The sequence below is a fragment of the Nyctibius grandis genome, chromosome 4 (assembly GCF_013368605.1).
Source record: "Nyctibius grandis isolate bNycGra1 chromosome 4, bNycGra1.pri, whole genome shotgun sequence".
In the NCBI taxonomy this organism is placed as follows: domain Eukaryota; kingdom Metazoa; phylum Chordata; class Aves; order Nyctibiiformes; family Nyctibiidae; genus Nyctibius; species Nyctibius grandis.
In genome coordinates, this window is record NC_090661.1 from 84244090 (window position 1) to 84266825 (window position 22736).

General features: G+C 42.3%; 1 protein-coding gene across 1 annotated transcript in view; it reads right to left on the bottom strand.

The window, feature by feature from the left end:
* ANTXRL (ANTXR like) overlaps positions 1-22736 on the bottom strand; it is a 64313-nt gene that overhangs the window by 24799 nt on the left and 16778 nt on the right. The window contains exons 6-16 of the mRNA XM_068399355.1: positions 21176-21255; positions 20994-21062; positions 20710-20790; positions 20543-20603; positions 13690-13788; positions 11348-11417; positions 10134-10212; positions 5756-5851; positions 4985-5023; positions 1736-1834; positions 750-917 (exon numbers count right to left, since the gene is read on the bottom strand). Of these exons, the coding sequence (XP_068255456.1) occupies positions 750-917; positions 1736-1834; positions 4985-5023; positions 5756-5851; positions 10134-10212; positions 11348-11417; positions 13690-13788; positions 20543-20603; positions 20710-20790; positions 20994-21062; positions 21176-21255 (941 nt within the window). The remainder of the gene's footprint in view (positions 1-749; positions 918-1735; positions 1835-4984; positions 5024-5755; positions 5852-10133; positions 10213-11347; positions 11418-13689; positions 13789-20542; positions 20604-20709; positions 20791-20993; positions 21063-21175; positions 21256-22736) is intronic.

Genomic DNA, 22736 nt, shown 5'->3' on the forward strand with positions numbered 1-22736 from the left:
TGTTAAACTGATCTGTGAGCATGGTGGGGAGGGGGGACCTCATCCCACAAAGCACTGATTTGGGACATGCACAGGTTTCTGGGATGAGCATGGTATGCTGCTCCCTTGGCCTGCGCTAGCCCTCCAGCTTCCTGCTCTGTAAGCAGAGATAACAGCTCTGCCCTGCCTCAAGGGTTGTGTGAGGATACATACATTAAAAGACAGGGAGACACCAGATACTATAATGACACAGGAGAAATGGGGATGAAAGTGTGGAGGGACTTAGTGACTTGCCCAAAATCAAACACTACGTCTTGTGGCTGAACTAGAGAGGAACAGAGCTGAATCCCAACCCAAGGACTTAGCCACAGTGCAATCAAAGCAAGGATGGTGCACTTCATCTGGTCCTCTTTGTATGCTGCCTTGAGATGGCACAAAACAGCATCTGCCCTCCCTAAGAGTTGAGATATCTGTTGTTTGCAATCCAGACTGTGCAAAAGTACCTGAAAAGAAGGTGTGAGCTGAGGGAGGGAAGATGTCTGCTCACGCCCTCCAACACCCTCCACTCTTCCTCAAAAAACTATGGCAACACAGTGCCAGGTGAAATGCACGTTCCAAGAAATGGGCAAAGTTGAGGGTTAGCGGCTATTTTTCTAAATAGGCTCTCCCAGCTCCACTGGGAGAAAGAAAGGCGGCTGTGCTAAGGAAGCGGGATGTAGTAATATGTATGACATAAGAGACTTGTTAAAACTGAGGGGCAGACACATTACCTTGATCGGAGTGTACCATTTCCGCTGGGAAGGTGGTTTTCTCACATGGGGCTTTTTTGGCTTGGGTTCCCATGGCTCATACTCCTGTTCTGGCAACTTAATAATAGCATTTTTGGGCTTCTCCAGTTTTGCTCCTTCCTCTGTTGACCCCTTGTCTCCCCATCGCACCTGAAGTCAGGGGAGCACACTGTAAGTAGAGACACTTCAGCAGTCCCCACCAGCAGATGGTTTTCACAGACATTAATCTAGTTCCCATCAGATGACCCAATACTACCAGACATGAAGCCAAATTTATGGAGGCACCAAACTCCCACTGTAATCAGAAACACACATTTAAGAGTCAAATAGTCTCACTCAAAAGCTGCTTGAACTGCTAGCCTTTACACCTTCCAGTAACCTGAGGTGTTGTGGGAATTCACAGCATCCAGGGTAGATTAACCCATTTCCAAGTGATCATTGATTCATTGGCAAATTTCAACACAGATATGTTTTTGTGCATTAGGAATTAATGCTTAACTGAAAAAAAACAACCAAACAAAAAAAAATACCATAAAAGAAAAAAAGAGGAAAAAAAGACAAATCACTTGCTTAAATTCCCTGAACCAACTGCTTCCAGCCAGTCACAGTGTAGATGGAACCCTCAGATACTCAAAACCAGTGTAACTCTGCTTGAGACAAGAGAAATTGACCCAACTGCACTGAAGGGTTTGATTCAGTAAATTAAAACTTCTTTTGGTGCTTATCCCATTTCTTAACCTGCAAATTTTCTCTGGCTCATAATGCTAGATTCATTTAATTATTCATGCAAATGATGGCAGCTTGATGTCTGTTACTTGGACAGCAGATGCAATCAGGTGGACAAGCTCTAATTAAATCCCAGTCTCTAGTCCATCAAGGTAGCTTTTTAAAAATCACATAAAAACATATTGCTATGATTTATAACTCAATGTGATGATTTTTACAACACTAAAGAACAAGCCAAATACCTCCATCCTCTTAATCCCACCAACACCTCGACCTCCATAATAAGATGCATCCACAGTTGGCCACTTTTTCTTTGGCAATCCATCTTCATCATCTGATTCCTATGGGAAAGACAGGGATATATTACTGCTGTTCTCACATAAACAGCATAAACCATGGAAAACAACTGAACATCTTATGGTCCAATCCTTGGATATCTGGCTTTGTGTGTTACACTTATTTGCTGACAGAAAACAAGAGTCTCTTGTCTCTGCAGCTGCAATTTTAACTAGGGAAGCCAAAGAGGATTGCCTGTTCCTCTCTCCAGGCAGCTTTTATTTAGTCAAATATGCACTGAGCTTCAAAAATCACAACTCACTTGTAAGGGAAGGCAAAGTGGAGATGAATCCTACATTATACTGGCTTGCCACTATGCTATGCAGAAAATGCAGCAGTTAGCCCAAAGAAATCATTTATTAATTGCAATTTTAGAACTTAATGTCACCTAACAAGGGAAAAAAGCTACCACTGTGAGTTTTCTAACGTGTGCATCTGATCCTTTTCTCATGGCAGCTGTAACCAGTTATTCTACGCTGCTTGATTCTTTGTAAAGTCTGGCTCAAGCTGTACAGTTTGGAACCAGGACTCACACTGGAGCATCTCCAAATTGTCAGGAAGCTCAGATCCAGAGTTTTTGACCTGCAATTATAAAGACTGCAGATTATTCTTCTGGAACGTGGGAGAGTCTGAATCAGGGTTTTACTTCAGGCTCACTGTTCTGTTCTTGCTTAACTAAAAGCTGGCAAAAATGTTTCTGGTTCAACAACCCTGGGAACACATCTCCAGCTCTATCATCTTGAGCTGACAAGAGTCACTGGTATTTCTCAGAGTCCCTATCGTTACACTGAATCGAGGCAGCTGAAAGTCACACTACGACACTCTCCAAGTACACACATAACTGAGGAAAGGGCCCAACAAGCCCCCTACAATACCATCTTCATTCCTCACACTTTATTAAAGACAAATAACTACACCTCATGCTGATATGCAGATGTGTGTGCTGCTTTTGGACTATGCATGCACAGTGCTCTCCGCTAATTTTCATCAGTACAAGTATGTTTCTAAAACACTGCCTGGACTTAGTTTTTACTAAAAAGAAAATAATCAAGTGAAATCCAAATACTAGAGAAGGACACAAATTATTGTTGGATTACTAGGTGATATTTTCTCATAATTGCCCTACAGGTTTCTATTGGAATGCGAAAGGAATTGAGAGTCCAAAAGCCAATAACAGCTTTTAAAAAAAAGTCTTAATTTTTGTTTGTTCATATTTAACTCTTAGGTTTTACCTTGGAGAAAGGTATTCCCATCAGTTATTCAGTGACATCTGATCTCTCGGCTCTGGTTCATGGGTCAGTTCCTCCAACAAATTCTTTAGCGTGGCCAGGCAAGACTAGAGTTGACATTTCCATTAACTAGTAAGGGGGTTTGGGTTCGATTTTTTTTGTTTTGCTTTGGTTTTTTGGTTGGGGCTTTTTGTTGCTGTTTTGTTTTTATCCTAAGTCAGGGAATTAAATACACAAAGAAGGCACTGTGGTTTGGTGTTGGGTTTTGTTGTTGTTTTGATTTGGTTTGTTTGGGTTTTTTTAAGAGTATAAAAATACACAAACAAATTTTATCCCATTTCGTGCTGCATCTAAAACAGTACCCAGTGAACTACATCAGCAGTTTAAATTAATTTATATTTGATTTCATTATGAACTTCAACACTATATAAAATATCCTGCCTCTTCCATGGGATGTAATACAGACTTCAAGTCTTCATGTCTAACAACCATTATTGCTGGCAAGCCTGACAGTAGCAGGATACAGTTAATAGTGATGGTTGATGCTTTTCCAGCTGATAAAGGACTTATACCAAATATCCCCTACACTGAACACATAGCAAAGCAACATCAACTACCACATACATTTTGAAAAGTAATGGAAACCTAATGCTTGCAGTTTAGAACAAGTTTTAGATAACTATATTCAGTGTGATAGCAGCAATACTAGACTACATCAGATAAAGGGCAGGTCACCATACCTAGGGAGGCTAGTGCTAAGTATAACAAAACAACAATCCATACTGGATTAAAGACAAGGCCAAGTAAAGGGACAGATAACATCTGTATTTTGTGTTATTCCTGGAGGTTTACATCAGCTCACAGCCTCTTTGATTGCATTTAAAATCTCTGCTGATCAGAATAATCACAAAGCATCTGGTAACTCTGCTGCAGGGGTGATGCTCTCTGAAACCTCCTTCAAACACAGCATGGCTGCAATTGCATGCTTCACGAAAACACTAATCACCCTAAAACCAGCATGAATTTTGGTGCATATTCTAAAGTTAAACTGTCACAGTGCTGCTGCCCAGGACAAGCAACAGGATCACATACACAGTAATGGTGGCCTCAAAACAGCAGCTGTGCTTGCCTCCTGATATTCATGCCAAGTTACAGCAAGTTAGCAGCAAACTGTAAGCTTCTCTTGTGGGTTAGGCAAGTATTTTTCCATCATTTAACTGTCTATGCCTAGGAAAGAAACAAAGGCAGGCATGAGTTTTCTCTGGAGGTACTTTTATTTATTACTATTATTTTCATGCAATTAGCACAGTGAAACTAAGCTGAGGTCAGAGTCAGTGAGGTGAGGGTCAGTGTGTTACTGTCCCCAAAAGAGCCAAATACAACCCTGCCTCAGATGGCTCACAAACTAAATGGAGAGAGGCTAAATGTCCTTCCAAAGGTCACTCTGCAGCAGAGCCACAAGTTGGGGCAGGCTCTTGTCTCTCTCTCCTATAGCAAAGCCACAAGAATGTGGCCTTCACTGTCCTTTCTTCTAGCTGCCAGACTTTGTTCTTTACTGCCAATCTGGGCTAAACTCCTGCTGAGAACAATGGCAGCTTTACTGGAGGAGGGACAGTTTTCAGCACAGCTTGAGAAGCAAAGATTTGCCTACATGCCTGTTTGATGGGCAGCAGAAGAAACAAAACACCACAGGAATTGTTGGTCTGTGGACTTCTGAGTTATGCAACTGTTTTCTCTGTGGATGGAAATAATCTTGCTGTATGCATATAAAAAGGCCAGAGGGCAGAAATAACTGTCCTGACCCAAGAGACTTCCTCTCCAGCCTTCAAGGTGTCATTAAGACACCTACAGTGCTGACGTTCCTGGGCAGCACAATACATTACAGTGGCTGCAGACAGTGCAACAGCTCAAAAATAGCATACTTACGGGCTCTGGAGGTGGTGGTGGCGGCGGCTCCTTGATCACCTGGAATATATAAACAATGGGACAAATCTAATATAATGGTAGGGTTCATCCCTCTCAGGGTTTTGTCCCCTTTCTGCTTTCTTGCTCATATCACAGACGGTTTGCCCTGCTCCGTTCTCCCACATTCAATCCTCTCATTAGCCCCATTGCTTTTCAGTGTGTATAAAATAAATGCAGATGAGAAGCTAAACCCATCACATTGAACCATCTGATTAGTCAAGAAGTGCTCTATTAAGTAACTCATAACACAGCTCCATATTTGGTAGTTCTGCCTTAAAAATGTCATATAATTACCAAACTAGTGTAAAATATTCACTCAGAATCTGCAGCTCCTCCAAATAAAAAAGAAAGCCTAACTCTTGTCTTTAAAAAGGACTGTAACAACTTATGCACATATTAGTAAATCAGTTCTGTTACACTTTTCTGCAGCAGGTTTCAAATCTTGTTCTAAGTAGGCCTCAGTCCCTACAGAAACTTGGGCCATGTCCACAAGCTCACTTAAACTTCTCTTTCAGTGTCAAAATCACATTCAAAACATCACAAAAAAAACCCATTCAAAAACCCAGACCACAGTAACTTCAACAAGCACTTCAAGCAATTTGTTGAATCAGGGCCTTACAAACCTGGCAGCATTTTTCTTAAAACAAAGTTAACCACCCCACTCCAACACTTCAACTCTGTGCTTTCACAAAGAGATGAAACCAAGTCAAAAGAATAAAAAGCTGTACTTACCACCGTGCAGCAAAGGGGCCAGAACCACCACAGAAGAGCCAGAGCCAGCAGCAGAAAGAGAATCAGGAGAGCAATGAAAAGGATGGTCCCAGTCAGCTGCAAACAAGATGAATACTTCTCAGTTATCTGCGCATGTCACAAACAAGGCAGGAGCCCTGAAGTTACACGATTAGACTGGGCAAAGTGAGCCAGGTTTCACTCACTATGAGGTCTCAGGTAGATTGTGCCATCAACCACTATTATCATCAGGGTCTCATCAGTATTTGGTGTGACAGATCTGTATCTGAAGTCATGATTCAGGGAAGCACCTCCTGTTTGTGGTGTGTATACATATAATTTACGTATAAATTTATGGTATGTTTATAGCCCACTAGATTCAAAGGTGTTAAACTCATATACAAACCATTCCCAAATCTGTGATGACAGGTCCCTTAATACTGTCAGAGAGGCATTGCAAACTACATGACCACAGACTCTCAGGTGTCCAGCACAACCTTTCATCACTAGAGATGCAGAATATGCAAATACTGATATTCAAAGAATGGGAATATTGGAGCTAAGAGCATATGGGTAACTGTATGTCAACATCACAGAACAGAGCACAATTTACTTGCTCAGTCTCATCAGCTCCCAAGTCTGCCTGTATTGCCTCTTGACTCAAACTGCATGCACAACGCCAGCCTGAGTGATTATTCAAACTAGTCCTTAATGCTACTGGCTCTTTGTATCCTTCCTAGGGCTGGTTTGTCTATTTTTAATGAAACACTGTAATCATGATCTTAAGCATTTCTGATTCTTATATTTCATCTACTTCTCTGCAGAGAATGGTGAGACTCTGGGGCCAGATAACTAAGGGTTTACATTCAAAATCAAAGTTAAATTTTCTTTAAAATTACTAGAATCCAAAAAATTTCAAGTGTTAACACTTGAAATTAGCTTTTTGGAGCAGCCAGGCAACCAAAGAGAATCATAGCTCTGATTTTCCTGGGTAAATCTTGATGGATTCTTTGTACTTGGAGCATTTCATGTCAGTGTGTTCAGAAGAGGTATTAACTCTGTGTATTGCTCTGATGACCACAGGAAAGCAGGTCTGCATATGCTGCTTGGCACTTGCAGAACATACAGAGAACATAGCTTTTTGGAAATTAAACATTTATTGCAGATGGGCAGTGGCATGCTGTGACATGCTGTTTCCTTGGCCTGCACTGGGCGCTGGGATGAGGTTAAGATTAGCTCTGGTGCTCCAGCCATTTCTTTTATACTGGGAAAGGAAACCTCTTCAATGGTAGATTTTCTGAGTTTGAGAAGAGGTTCAATTCACCAGCAACAAGGGTACCAGAGAATAGGCAAAACCTGGCAGGAAATTAGAGAAGAGCCTGAAACTAGGAAGACGTGAAAAAGCTTGAAGAAAGGTCTGTGAATCAGGCTGAGGGAATGGGAGCTGGCTAGAGAGGAAGCTGTAACAGATTATCAAAGAAGGATAGGTGGGAGGATAAACGGAAAGAAAGTAAATTCCAAAGAATATTTATGGAACATAAAGTCCATGAGATTCACCTTATTAAATCTGAAACTACTTGCTGAATTCCCATGACACCAGAAACCGATGCTTAGACCGTTTTTACAACAGGAGTTCCCTTTGCTGTTCCACGTGGGTTTGTTTTCCCCTCGGACAATGAAAATGCTGAGGGTGCAAAAGAAAGTACCAGCTGATAAGAGCTTTGCAAAGTCTGGGTTAGATCCTGAGTGGCTGACTTGGGTGGTACCTAATTCTTTCTCAGGCCAAATCCTAGAGCTGTCAGGACTGACGTGTTCAAGATGGGACTAACACAACCACAGCTCCTGCTCCGTGCTTTTAGGCAGGTAGTCCAGTATCCTGTATCTCTGTGTCACAGCATCACCATCCCTGCACTGCTCTGTGGCTTCTTGTTATAGATGCAAACTGACCTGTTTTGGGATACACTGTTTAGCTCACCTCATTCGTATGGTCAGGGAGCAGCTGCAAGCCAAGGTGGAGTGATGCGACATATGCCAGATCCCCTTCTCAAAGGAGTACTGTTGGAAGACACACTACCCAGCTGCAGTTCAGTGCTGCAGCCCCCCTCTCTGGCCCTCCTATGGCCCCATGTAGCACTAACGCATCTAGAAAGCAGACACATGGGCAGCATGAATTCCCAGTGAAGTCAGTTTGCTGAGAAAAGGATGAGTAAAAGTCAAGCATAACTTTAAGAGGTATTGCTGCACTCCTTAAAAACAAATCCAAGCACAGCACCAATGCAGTGCCTGAGCCACAGATGCACATACCACTGCTACTGTTACTCCAAACACACATTACCTCCTTGTTTTGTAGCCTTTGTTCCCAGCCGTTGCTTTTCCCGTGCTAGTGTTCATATAAATCGCAGAGACGTTCGCCAGCAGCAGCTCGGGAGCCGCTGGCAGCAAGAAGCTAAAGAGTTCTCTTTTAATGATTAAATATACAAAGCATCGTAGTGAAGCTGGACTTCGAAAAAGAAATAGCAGACTTCATGCAGCTGAACAGAAATAAGCAAAGAGATCACACACAGGCTTTAGGAGTAAAGTGAAGATACTTACTGTATAGAAAGGACAGAAGGGCCAGCTGGGGAGGAGAGCTGAGCAGGCCAGCTAACTGCCACCCGCAGAAAAGGAAACAGGAGAGGAAAGGAAATGGAAGGAGTCTCTAAAACAAGAAGAGTGAAATGCATGAAATTAAGACAAAGTTGGAAACTGAACTGCCAACCCCCCTGCTTATGGGATGTAACTGGAGACTTTTTTATATCAGCTGAGAATCAGGCTCCCTGCCTCCTTCACATTCAATCTGCAAGAGTCTGGTCAAAAACTGTCAGATTGACAGGGCTGGAGATTGGATTCCTCTCTTTATCCTAAGGCTACTGAGAAGAAAGCTTCCTCCATCCATGTTCTGGCCTGTAGGAAGCCCAGCTTGGGCTAAGACTTCAGTCTTCATCAGAAATAAACTACATATGGGTAACCAAATGCACCAGTTAAAACTTGTGTTTCACTGCAGATTCAAAAGGTTTTATTGTACCTGAGGTAGAAGAGAGGAATAAGATGGGAAAATATCAGCCTTCAGTGTAGAAAATTGGAGGAAAGTTATGGAAAAAATAAAAATAATCAGGTGAAGCAGCAAACACATCTCTGCTAAATTCTGAGTCTCTGCACCCCAGACTGTTCCAGCAATCTGGTGTGATAGTTCCCAGCCTCATTGCTGAAAACTCCAGAAAATCAGATTTGCAAGCTCCAGTCACTGCTTCTGTCTTCATTCCTGCCTTTCTGTCCTGCAGCTGTCAAAAAGGCCAACAATGATTACAAACCAATATGACAGCATTTGGCATAGGCTATAAAAGTCCTTTTGACACTAATAACAATAAAGCTCAACTTTGATATAAAGTGTTTGCTATCAGGTACTTCAGCAAACTTGGTTTAGTTCACAAGCACAAGGCCAAGTCATTAGCTACTGTCCTTGCTTGCACCAGCTATGGGCATTGCATATTTTCACTCCAAGGCAAGGAAGATGACTGCTTATCTAGTAGTCAGCTTCTTCATTTTGATTCTAAAATAAAATTTTGATAAAGGATCACTTCTAGCTGTTGGTCCCTGACACTCCACCTGGGGACAGGTGGGCTTTTTGACCAGGAGATGCTCTCATCACAGCCATCACTGTCCTGCAGCAGCACATTCTCCCTCAGCTGGGCTAAGCAGCAGCCTTTTATCAAGCAGCTCATCCCAGGATGTGAGGCTGCTATCTCTTTCTGGTCATCCCTCATGACACCAAGGGAAAAGCAACCAGCTCCTGTCGCTAGAACTGTAAAAACGCCTTAGCGAATCCTGAACTAGTAAAGGCAAATTGTGGTCGTCTAAGAATAAATGCTGTAAGCTCCAACCAAAAAATAACCATGTAAATTTAGAGGACCTTCCACGCTGTGGCCATTCCAGATCCAAGTCCTGGCAGTTGCACCTTTCACCCCAGATCCCATAAGGGATCCCAAAGCTCAATAGGGTGTGGCTTCCCGATGCTCCTTCCCTCATTTTCCCAGATTTCCTTCTAGTCAGATCCTAGCTTTGAGGATCTCTCTTTTCCTGGGATAGGAATGGGCAGGGTGCCTTTTCTTGTAACTTTTTATTCAGTAAATCTATCATGATATATGCATCATCAATAAGGATTTAATCTTAACTAGCCCTGGTTAGTTAAGGGCTGGTTTCAAAGAACTGCTGGGATCCAGTCAATAACTGATGCAGAAGCTGTAGAGAGCTCATGATCACTCAAGGAGGCTTTGCCTGAAGAGCCACTGCCTCTTTCCAAGATCTCATGGTTTCTCTGTCAAGCCCCATTGCAATTACTTACACACTGTGTGCTGGTGATGCTGACAGAGCTGGAGATGAACGTTAGCCCGTTGTTCATGCTGACTTGTAGGAAAACCACCCTAAAGCACAAAACAGATACACTTATTTTTAGTGTCATCTTTATACCCATTGTTCCCTTTATTCTGGCTGTGTTTTAGCCACTGGCTCAAGAACACACATGGATAAAATGTCCTGCTGAGTCAAGGCACTTCCATGGCTTCAGGTGCTTACCTGCATTTGTCTCTCTGCTTGCCCAGGAGCTACCCTTTTTATGTTGGCTCAATTGAGTTGGGGCATATGCTCTTTATTAAAAAACCTCCATCCCGCCCGGGGCAAAGGGCACTATGACAGTAAGTCATAACAAAGTCTCAGACATTTGCAATATTACCCTAGATAGCATAAGAAACTTTAAGGCTTTTTTTTTTTTTTTAACCCTTCTGCAACTAAAAGAGCCAGAATGTGTTTTCTTTTATATCCAAGTAAATCCAGAATACCTCCACTGAAGTCAAGGAGTAAAAACACTGAAATGACAGTGAAATTAAAGAAGAATCTGGCCCTAGCCATTCTCCAGTATCAGAGAAAGGGTCCAAGGGGGAAAAACAGCCACACAAAATAACCCACAAAAAATACCAAACAACTTTCCCTCACCTACACATAGGAAAGGGGAGGGAGGCATCCTGCCTCACCCCCAGTACAATGTTTGAGCACCCACAAGATCACCCAGGGGGAAGGCAGGGCCTTGTGCCATGTCTCCCAGGAGTCTGCAGGATTACAACAGCTGAAAAATACCAACACTAGCCAGAGCAGGGCAAAACACATGAAGCAACATCTACAACAGCAGCAAAGGAATTAAAATCAAGCATCTCTTTTCAATCAAAATGAAGAATTTGCCTGGAATTCAATTACCTTTTGGTCTGAAAAAACAGGATACAGGAACAGAGAGGAAATTACCATTTTACAATTCTATGGTATGGGACCATGGTCCAACAAGGCCTTTGGTTAAGCTGTGCTAAAGACCCAACATTGAACAGAGCTATGCTGGCTCATACTAGGAGAGGATCTGGCACAAAGGGGATGGAGGTAATCCTGCTACACACACACACAAAAATTTATTAGCTTGACACTTTGGGAAAAGTTCTGAGCCCTTAGCTCAGTAATGACATCCTCATCCAGAAGTTCTCTCTCTTATCACACATGCTAGAAAGCAATACTTACTGTCCAGCATCTTCTATCACTGGGGCAGGACAAAGTAAGTAAGTATCATGAACAAAGGTCGGCTTTTCGTCTGAAAACAAAAAATGAATATGACTGTCAGGGATGAAAAAAAGAAATTGTCCCAAGCAGGCCACTCCCTGGAGAAGCACTGGCACCAGTGAGAGCCACAGAAAAATTCAGTATATACGCAAGTACCAATATTCCCCAATAGCACTGATACAAAGCCAAGTACTAGGACAACCATTCTTGTTGATGGCAATATAATGTTATCAGTCTAGAGATACCACAGCTAAGAAATGGAAGTACATCTCTGTTCCTGACAGCAGTGATCAGCCATTTTAAAGCCAGCTTTGAGCAATATTCATCTTGTCTATCTGAAAAGTGCGTGCAAACTCTACTCATACTGAATACTCTGACCCCAGAAGTTACTCAAGGGGTCAGAAGTATAGGGTTCAATTTTTGCCTACCCACTTCCAAACACACACAGGAGAAGCCAAGGCTGCCCTGTTTGAGCCCAGGGAAAAGGAAGAACAGAGATGGGTTGCAGCTAAAGTGGACAGACACCAGAGGAAAAAAAAAACAACCCATGGTTGGTTGGTCATATACGGGAGACAGGCAGAGAGGGGCCATGACTGATGTTACTGTGAGGACCTGTCCTGCACTAGCTGCTGCTTTTCCTGTTCCCAGCCTCCCCTCTGTGGCAGCATCATCCAGAAACAGCCCATGTTTATAGAGGTCTGGTGCAGGCAGAGTCAAAAGCAAGGCCACGGGTGTTTTTCTGCCTCCCTGCACTCTGCTGTGCTAATCCTGTTGCTTTCAAAAGCCACATCCAGAAAGCCAAGTCCCATGAACACAGAGAAGAGGCCTAGCAGTAATCCTGCAATGCCACTCCACTAAAAGTGTGTAAGCTGAGGCACAAGAGCAGACAAGTCACTGCTGTGATTTCACCTTAGCTCCGAATGGCCCAAATCAGCTAAGGTGCTAGTCCAGAGAAAGACTGGTTCACAAAAGTCCAGCCCAAGTGAATTAGGGGCTGGTAAAAGATGACAGCTCATTTAAACCTCAGAGACTTGATCACTATTTCTATGTAGTGAAAAAAAAAAAATTAACTCGAGCAACAACAGATATGAGAGTTGTTCTTCCATGCTTCAGTCACCCCAAGCACACCTGAAGACAAAGCTCATTTACCTGTTTTGGCAGAAATAAGACCATGGAAATTACTGTGATGTGTCTTAGGGCCAGCCTGAGGGCAAAAAAGCCAACCAGCACAGGTCAGTGTCTCATCATAACACCTGTTGCAGACCTAACACAAGGAGAACATGGCATGGAGGAGATGCGGAATTAGTGTAGTTTTCCTCCTATGTACTTCCAAGCCTGCGTCAGCACTCACTGTGTGAAGTCCAGTCAAGGTGCCAGTGCATTAGGGACAAGAAAGAAAAAAACAGAAGTCTATCTGGTAAACCACGAGAAACAAATCCCTGGCAAAGGGCATCTGTAAGTGGAATGACAGTGAGACCACCAGAGTTTATTTAATGCAGCCTCCACGTAGGCAACTAGGATGGGAAATGAAGGAGCAATTCATGTGCTCCCTCTTGTAAGTGAATTCACTGCTAGGGAAGGCACCAGTCTGACCGCGACAGGATATGAAAGCCTCTACTGTGCTCGGCCAACAAGGGCAGCACATACAGAAAGGGAGCAAAGCTCCCCTCCCCACGCTGTGCTTCACCCTGCCAGACATACACTGCTTCTCGTGAATAAGAGAGGACTGCTGAGAAACTGGACACTCAATCTTTTTTGGCCATTCAGTCCTTTGCCTGGCTGCTGAAACAGCAAACAAAAGACCCTGTTTAGCACAGCAATGACAGGGAGTTTCCACGTTACAGGATTGCTGCGGTGAGACCAGCAACTGGTGTCAGAGAGGAACAGACAGGCCTGGGAGGGCCCTGCTTTATGGTGAGCATCTCCTGAATTGGTGAATAGAGTCTGAAGACACCACCAGAGATCAAAATAGCATTATCTCTTTTTACTGGCAATGAACAAGGGAACAGAGAGCAATTTTATTTCTCCCTCTTAAAACCTGATACCTAGTCCTCACTGGCTGTATGCATCACCCACATGCACCACTACAATGATGCTGAAATTCGTTATGCAGCAGCACACCCCACGTAAGCTCTCATGACACAACGCCCACAGGTCACAGGATTGAATAAAGATGCATTTCAAGTTTCTGTTAGGTGTAGACACATCCCCCAACTGGATGAGAGGTGGGCTGTGTCACCTCTGTCACTCATGAGGTGACACAGCCACAGGGGGCACTGGAATCCACCAGCCTGCAAACTTACTGATAGTAAGGCTGTCGTTGAGCTTGAAGCTGCAGAGTACCTGGTCGATATTTCTTGCGTGATAAAAGCCATTGCCTCTTACCACAACTTGAAATGATTCTGTAAGTAAAAATAGAGAAGAGCAATGAACAACAGCTCAAATACAGCTTTTTCCTTCCAGAGTGATCTGAATTACAGCATGACAATGGCTGTTCTCTGCCCTATGCCTGAAATAAAACATTCACACTGACACTCTCCATATTCAGCAGCAACGGTCAGGAGTGCTACAGCAGCACTGGTGCTTCAAAGAGCACCATTCGTCTCAAGGTTACTCTCGCAAGCATCCCATTGACTCCAATACCTTAATTAAAGATGCCATGGTAATACTGTGAGCCTGACATGGCTGATGTCATGTTATGGTTCCTCCACAGCTTTTGGGCCAGCCACCTTTGCTAACCATAAGCACCAGTCCTTCCTATCTCCACAGCAGATTGCACTTGGCTTTCATCAGCAGCTCTGTTCAGACAGATGCAGACAAACAGGACTCCCCTCATAACCCTCCCTGTGAATCAGAGAGGAAGCTTTGCATCTGTTACAAGTCCTGGAAAACTACAATCTTTCAGTCCGCACAAGAACTGACCCTGTGCACAGCCCCATTAGCATCTGCTGCACCTGGGAATAAATAAAGGCTCAGGTGCTGCAATTTTGTGTTCTTCCTCCACACCACTGCCCCAGCAGCAGAAGCCACCAGTGGCACAAGAAGAGACCTGCCACATCAGACACACTGTCTGCTGGCCAGAGCAAACACTCCTAAACCTGCCCTTCAGCTGCTCTCATCTTCTGCTGCTTCAGTCCTGATGGGGAGGGCACCTGTGATTTTTGTCATTACTGTGATAAGCAACTGTGATTTGCTCATTCAAGCAGGAAAAGCATTGTCAGTTTTTTCAGCCAGCCTTTCAATGGTCTTTTTACTGATAGAGCAGTTTCACATCTGAGTAAAGCCAACCTAGGAAGGCTGCTATTAGAAGTGAGATCCCAACTGCGTGTGCCCTCCACTCTTGGCACCACTGATCGTGTTGCAGTGCACTGAGCTTGCTCACGCACCTGAAAAATAACCCTCTGTTTGTTGCCAGAGATATCAGTAAGGTGACCTGCCTGACTGAGCATCTGCTGAGAATAGAAATGTGCAGGAGAAGGGAAGGGACAGAGACAAGTGGTAAGTAGCATCAGGTGAATTCATGTCTATTGTGAAACCCCCACAAGTCAGTGTACCCAGGACAGTTAGAAATAGGAAAGGTAATTTGAGGAAGAAGGTATAAGAAGCCTGGTTTGGTTTCTCAGCTTCTCCACAGCAAGCTTTTAAAATTACTTCTTAGTAACCTATACAGGTAACACTTCTCAGAGCTCTGATAACAGCACAACACAACTGTCGCTCTGCCTTCCCTTTTACTTTACACAGGTGGAGCCTGACATCAAGCCACAGTCTCCTTCCCCTTGGGGCCAGCCTGAATTGCCAAGCTAGGCACAAGATGCACCAGGAGGGCAAGGGGAACTTCGCTCTAGGTCACAAAATGCATTGTAGCTGCTACACTGACCACAGAGATAACATCTTTAACACAGGCAGGTGGAGAGACCCATTGCAAATTTGTTCTGTGTCAAATGTATTTTTGAAACTCCCTTTGATGTTACATGCACGAAGCCAGCTGACAGCCAAGACTCGCAGCATACATCAAGGGAAAGCCCAGAAGAAATTGCACTTTCACACACAACTCTCGTGCTGTAGCTGAACCCTCCACAGAGCTCACTTACACCAGCTGCCAAGCAGCATTTGAGACCAGCCCAATACCAGAGGGACACCAGCACAACACTGGACCAAATAATCTTCAAGCTACACATTGAAAAGTAAGAATAAACTGCACAGAAGTTCTCCACTAGCAGTATCAATTACACTTTGACCAACATACTAAAAATGAGAGGAAAACAATGTTGATAGGAGTGAGTGGAACAGTACCTAATTTTTAGCAATATGAGACCTGGCTTTTGATAACATTTCATATGATGCACTGCCATGTTATTTGTATGCTTTGGAGGAAGGACTTGTTATTGGATAACACTACATGAGGCCCAAAGGTGGCTGAAATACATATTCAGGTTAGTCTGCCTGCTCTTCACTATCAAGTTACTGCAAGGCAAGCTAGCATGAGGATGTGGAGTGCTTTAACTTTGTGTATAAACAGCTTGTTCTTGCAAAAAACACATTCTCACTACACTGAGGCTCAACACAACTCTGGGTGAATGGGACAAGGGCATGGACAGGTTATGATCAAGCACTGGAAACCCACACTCTGGTTTTCCTCATGGTAACTTTCCCTGAGAGCAGTGCTCTGAACTGACACAGGCTGCAAGGAACATGGGAATTGGAGAAAATATTTTGGGAGGGGAAAAAGAAAATATCTACTGGAGTGCATATTAAAGTGAAACACATGCTTTGGCACTTTGCTGAAGAAAGATGATCAAATTTGAGACCTCACTGAGCACATCAAGAGCCAACACACAAAGCCAGCATCAGAATTCAGCCTCTTTTTTTAAGGGAAGGATTATACCTCCTGGTTCCCACTAGGGGTGGAAGGCACTTCTTCAAACAAACAAAAATGGGCTGTAGGGCAGGTTCAGCTGCTTCTTACTCCAGAAAAAATCTGGAGCTACACTAAGTCTGATTCATGCCTTGAGCCACTCCACATTTAACCCAGTTGACATGCTAAGAGTTATTCTTGATGAGCATCCTGTTTTTTTGCCAGCAGAGCTGAGAGACACGGCCAGCCCTAAGGGCAACTGGGCCTCTGCCCACCCACCAGAACTACCTGCCTGGGATCACACATTACCCCAAACTTGCTTGTAGCCAGCCCACTCCAGAGTGACCTGCACACCCAGCTAAGATAACTTCTTTTTTGTCTCTCAATTTCATATTACAAAAGTAGCTTGCTGAAATAAAATTGCAGGTAGATTTATTCCCCACCCTGCCCCCTAAACAGATAGTCTTAAAAGGCAGCAACCACAAAGGCTTAATTGATAGCTATTGCAGTGGCCTTAAAAAGAGGCAGCAAGTAAGTGACTCTCAACACAAAACAAAGGTAAAACCTACATCTGGAAGTTTAGTCTTGTCAAGATAGTTTACCTCTCCTGCCCTTCTTTCCACCGTCACTGCCACTCCACACAGTCAGTTGTGAATAACTGACTCGGTAGTAACCTGTCCACCAACACAAGCTGACAATACAGTCTCAATACTAGACTTGCATGGAAATGTAAACAGCTGGTACTGGATTTGGTTGTTGCTGTTAAGAAGTCTGCCCCTTTGGATGCTCCAGAGCATTAACGTGTTCTGGATGATGGTCTGTTGAAATGGCTAATTCCATTTAATTTTGCGCCCTGGCTCTGGCTGCGTCCTTTTCTTCCTTAGTTACTGTCAGATCGTAGATTGTAGCTTTTGACAAGACAGCGAAGGAAAAAAGGTCAGCACTGAAATAACCAGGCGGCGCTGGCAGCGAGATGGTAGGTTGAAGCTGGTGTGCGCTGGCTGTGCTGTCGGCTTCACTTCTGTGACTCTGATGAGAAGCTGACGGCTTGCATCCACACCTGGTAGTTGATGTGGCCAGTAGGATGCCACATCCAGCAAAACCTTTCAATCACATCTGCGTACCGTAAGTATAATCAAAGCAATGATGCTGTCAAACAGGATATGAGGCACCTCCAATTCTGCACTGATAGCCTGTTTACAGGCTGCATGTCTTGGTCACTTTAAATCAGAGGGAACAGGAAGGACCCAACTACCTTTCTCCAGATCGAGGATGATAAATTTGCAGGGTCAAAAAGCATTAAGCATCAGATAGTTGTCGTAATGGGACAAGATCAATTTGTAAATGGACTTGACAGATAGCTTCATCACAGGGTCCCACATGGAAATCATTTCATCAGCAATTTACTAAACCTCAGGCAAGACAAAAATGAAGCCAAGATCACCAGTAATCACCAACACAGCGGTAATTAGGAGTTGCGAGAATGGTTACAAGGAGTGGGTCAGAGTCTGCTCTAAGCCCTGATCACAACTGGCTTCAACTGAGCAACACAAAGCCCTCATGATCTCATACCAGATTCTAAAAATTAGTAATAATGCTAAATAAAAGCCAAACTGATTATCACCTCCTCACTCAGATAAGTTTCATAGAACAGGCATGGACAGAGCCACATTTCAAGGTTGTAAACAAGCAAGCTGCTTTGCTAGAGAACGTGATAATACATTGCACTCTTTCAAAGGGTCTACTATTTTTCGATCAAAATTTTGAAATGCAAATTTCAATTACGTATTTAAAAAAACCCAACAAAATTCCTAACTTAGGAAAAAGGAGGAGGAAGGTTGCATTTCTAGAAAACGTTATGTTCTAATTTTCAGCCAGCTCTAACCGGAGGTGTATATATATTTTTATATAGGATTCAATGGCTACATATCTTACCTATACAATATCAGTAAACTGCATTAGTAATTACCTAAATTTAAAATGCATTAAAATTCTGAGATGACTTCGTAGGTTTCGGTACTTTTTGTGTTAAAAGTCCAAATAAAGTACATTAAAAAAAATAAATCACATTACATGTAGAGTAGAACTATATCTGACTGTCCAGTGAAATGGATTCAGGACCGGGATTCCAACTACCATGAAAAACATTGTTCAGTCCCAGGAGATTCCCTCCAGGAGACAGCGGTGCACACAGCTATAAAGATGAACCTCTGGCTATGCTGAAGTAAGTGGGATAATAAAGGATAATAAAGCCACGCAAAAGTGTAAATATTTGCAGCCTTATGCTGTAAAACCTCTTGCGAGAGTTCATTTCAGCTCAGGTTTGCAGGACTAGACTCATAATAAAAGCTATTACAAGCCTGATTCTTTGTGCTAAAGACCACTTAACACAACAGTATGCACCATTCGGAGCTGCAGTTTTGGCTTCCTCCTATTTTCAAGCTCTCTGCTGCTATAAGCAAATGTTCAAAGCACACCAGATCCAAGTCTTCATGCCCTGGTGATTCAGCACCACACTTCACTGTGTGCCAGCCTTTGCTGGACGGCTTTGTCAACAGGGACAGAACAAACCTGAGAATTTAAGTGAAACAAGTGCCAGTATTTTGCTGAATCAGCAGCAATACACAGAAACTGGTTCTGCCTGATTTATATTGGTCTTATTTGAAAGCCACGAAGACAATGAAAAACTTTTACAGATGCAGGTAATGCAACATTTTTCTTAAGGAGGGTAAACTATTTTTAAGTTTACTTGTGTATTTTTAACGTTTGTGATAAACTAGTTACCTAGCAATCTTGGCAAAAAATGAAGTGGTTTGAACTCATGAATCAGGAATCAAACTGATTCCTTTTGAAAAAAAGAAATTTTACTCTTTTTGCTGAAATATATCAATTTTTGAAAAGCAAATATTTTCTTGAAAATTTATTTTCTCAAATACTTTAGAAAAAAAATTTCAGATTTCCATTTGAAAAAATGGTTTCAAATTCAACTTTCCAATATTCTTAACATTGTTCCAAACAATTACAAGAATACTACTGAAATTCCTCCTATTGGAACATCCACGTTTTCATGTAGCTAAACGCAATTTTTGTTGAACAGGAAAGCTTGCAATAAGCTGTTGCGCAAAAAATTGCCTGGTATACAATAAGCAAGCAAAAAAAGAAAGAATTTATCACGATGAAATAAAAAAAGCTTTGAAATGTCAAAGCTTTAAAATTGCTTTTGATCAACTTCACAAGGAGATTTTTACAAGTAAAATCATTCCTTTTTTAATTTTTCCACAGACAAGATTTTATCACAAATGTCTAGTCCACAATTATATATTTAGGAATAGTTCACAAGATACAAGGATATTTCATTTTAAATTGAAACACTCAGGGCAAGATCATATTGTGATCGACATGTGGAAATGAAGAGTGAACAATTTCTCTTCTCTGTGATATTTATTAGATTTTTTCCGAGTTTCCTATTTTTATCTGTTTTCAAGGTCAGCTTTCATGCATCATTGCTATTTTTTATGTGCTCATTTTTACAGCATATAAGGAAACGAACACAAGACAGTAACATCAGATCTAAATAACCATGCTGTAAACTGTACCTTCCAGCCAACTTATGGTGTCACTCTTACTCTGCTGCAGTAGCCTCTTAAGTAGACAAAAACACAGCAAGTGAATTGCTAACGTAAACCAGAACAAATCCAAGTTAAATACACTAGACATGAAAGGCATGAAATTGTCAACAGCTCCTTGGGGGATTCTTCACATTTACCATGTACACTAATGGTTCTTTCATTGCAAATAAGTAAAACATTAGTACTTTGGAAAACACATCAGGTATCTCAGCTTATGCAGTTTATTATATCTGGTTCAAAAAACCTGAAATTACTGTGAATGTTTTGCAAAATCTTGTTCTAACTGCTGACGGGTCCTAGCAGATCCCAGGAATGCAGTCTTTCCAGAAATTTGCGAGACGTCGCCTTTAGTCCCTAAAATACCTCTGGCAGTCCGACTTCCTATCACTTCTGTCTCCTCCTTCCCTCAGATATTTTAAAAAGCAGTATTCCCCAATTCCCCAAGTGCTACTTCAGCCAACTCTCCAAGCTGGCATTCAGCCAGAGCAGCTATGTGTTGATCAGCGCAATTATTTTCTCAAGCTGAGAAGGGACACACCGAGCTTTAGCCATGGCCCGAGGGGACACTCTAATACATCTACAGGCTTCAGCTCCAACACCACATTAGGTAGTTGCTGACATTTCATCATCGTCATTCATTTGCCTTATCACACTGTCCTTGCAGAAACTTACCTCCTGCACAAACACTCGATGGTTCAGCCGCTAGGATCTCAATGCAAGATTTCTTGAGAATCTAAAAGATTTAGATAATGTCATTTTTGGTAATTAATCATTTTTATCTATGCTTTATTAATGCAGGAAAGGGTGCCCTTTTCTGGGTTTCAGAATACCCAACTTACTGAATCAATAGTTCCTCTTAGGGCATAAAAGCCTCCCGTAACTGGAAAAACATGATCGATGCTGTCAGCAATTGTTGACAGCTGCAAAGAAAGGCAATCATAAATCATGAGGAAAACAAAATTACAGTGAACAAAACTGGGCCCTTTCATACTTGCTAAAAGACATCATACTGACATGAAATGATTTATGCCTCAAGTAATTAAATAAATGCTTTCATCTGATGCTGTTACTTGTGCAGTAGCATAACAGAAAAACAGAAAAAGAAGCAAGCAAGCAAAGTTACCTGAGTTTCATTGAAATCTTTCACTCCAACACAATAAACAATAGCCCCAAAGCTTCTGGCTCTGTTGGCCTAAATAAAAAAAAAAAAAGCCATTAAATGAAAGCCATATAATCAGTGGACCCAACAGTAAATGCCTACAGGTTTGACATAAAGTAGTTTGGGTAAACATGAAGGTGACTTACTTCTTGTTCTGCATAATAAAACTGAACGTCTTGCAATTCTCCATCCGTCAGAGCAATAATCACACTAGCGGTCCGAACTCCTACACAGAGGGTAGTTAACAGGTTGCATACGTATGACACAAGATTCAGCAATGACAAGAAAGTTTGAAGTGAGGCATTCCTTTTTACTGACAAATACAAAACCGTAAGGCCAGATTCTCAGCCTGATTTGTATCAACTTTATTGGACATGTATCAGCTGAAGGTCAGATGCATAATAGCATGCAATAAGCCCAAACCTGTGCACCTTCATACCATAAGCATCACTGAAGGGGTGGAGTACTGCTCTGACAAGGTCCATGCACAAACTTCTCTGTTCTGTGTAAAATATACCACCTATCAAGATTACATCTAGACCCTTCGTGTGGAGAAGCAGCAAAATGGATCGGCAGAGAGGGAGAGGTTTCCTCTCTTCTCTTGACAAACATGTCTCTACACAAACCTTGCCCAGAGGTTGTGGTAAGAGATACCTCTGCAAAAGGAGCTTTCCTGCCATACTGCAGACTTTCAAAGAGCAATCCCACTGAACACGGCATGAAATGTGCTTCTATGGGGGGTTCAGTCTTACACTTCTTGAGCAACAAGAGCTCTCAGTGAAGTTCATAGGAAATTCTGAGCATGCGAAAACCTTAAGATCAGGTCCACTGGAGAAAACTCATGTCTTGTGATAAGACATTTCATATCCCACCTACGTGCAAGTGAAAAGGCTGCACACACTTTGGATAGCTATATATTTAATGCAGTATAGAATAGAATACAACCTAGAAAAATGCAACATGTTAACAAAATTAAACCAAATTAATGTGCAAACTATGGTTCAATCAACCATTCTGCATCCATAGTTCTTTAGCCAAGTAACTAATACACATACATGTTACTTTCAGGGAAGTATTTGTTATTTTTTCCAAAATAATCTGTTACAATTTCAAGTGTCTTTCCTCATACTGTCTGAAATTAAAGACTGATTTGTTCTGACAGGTTTCTTATGCCATGCAGTCCTTCCCATGTCATGTCAGACACAGACATAAATCTTAAAAAAATGACCTGCAACTTGGGGGGAAAAAATAGCTTGGATTCCTGTATTCCTCCTTTTTTTTCCTGCCCAGTATGCTTGAAAAAGGCTGAAAAATTGGAGATCTTCTTTTGTTTTCTTTTGAACACTTGTTTCTTCCCTGATATTTTAGCTTATAAATCCAGATCTCATCTACTCCTTTTTCCTTCCTAATCAACTTAAGAGTATAGTTGATTAGTTCTCGGCTACATGTTATGAAGAGGTAAAATAGTTTTCAGTTGGACTCTTCAGGACTCTTGATTTCGCTGGCAGAAGTGTCCAAGAACCATGCAGAATTGCTGCTGAAGACTCTACACTCACAGCCTATTTTATTAAAAAGGCACTGACCCATTTCTCCATCTTCCAAAGCGACCATCAGCCCACAAACAAGAACAACCTCACACCAGGGTACAAACCGGGCAAGAAGTGTTCAATTTAACTAATTAGGCCTCCTTTTGGCACAACAAAACAC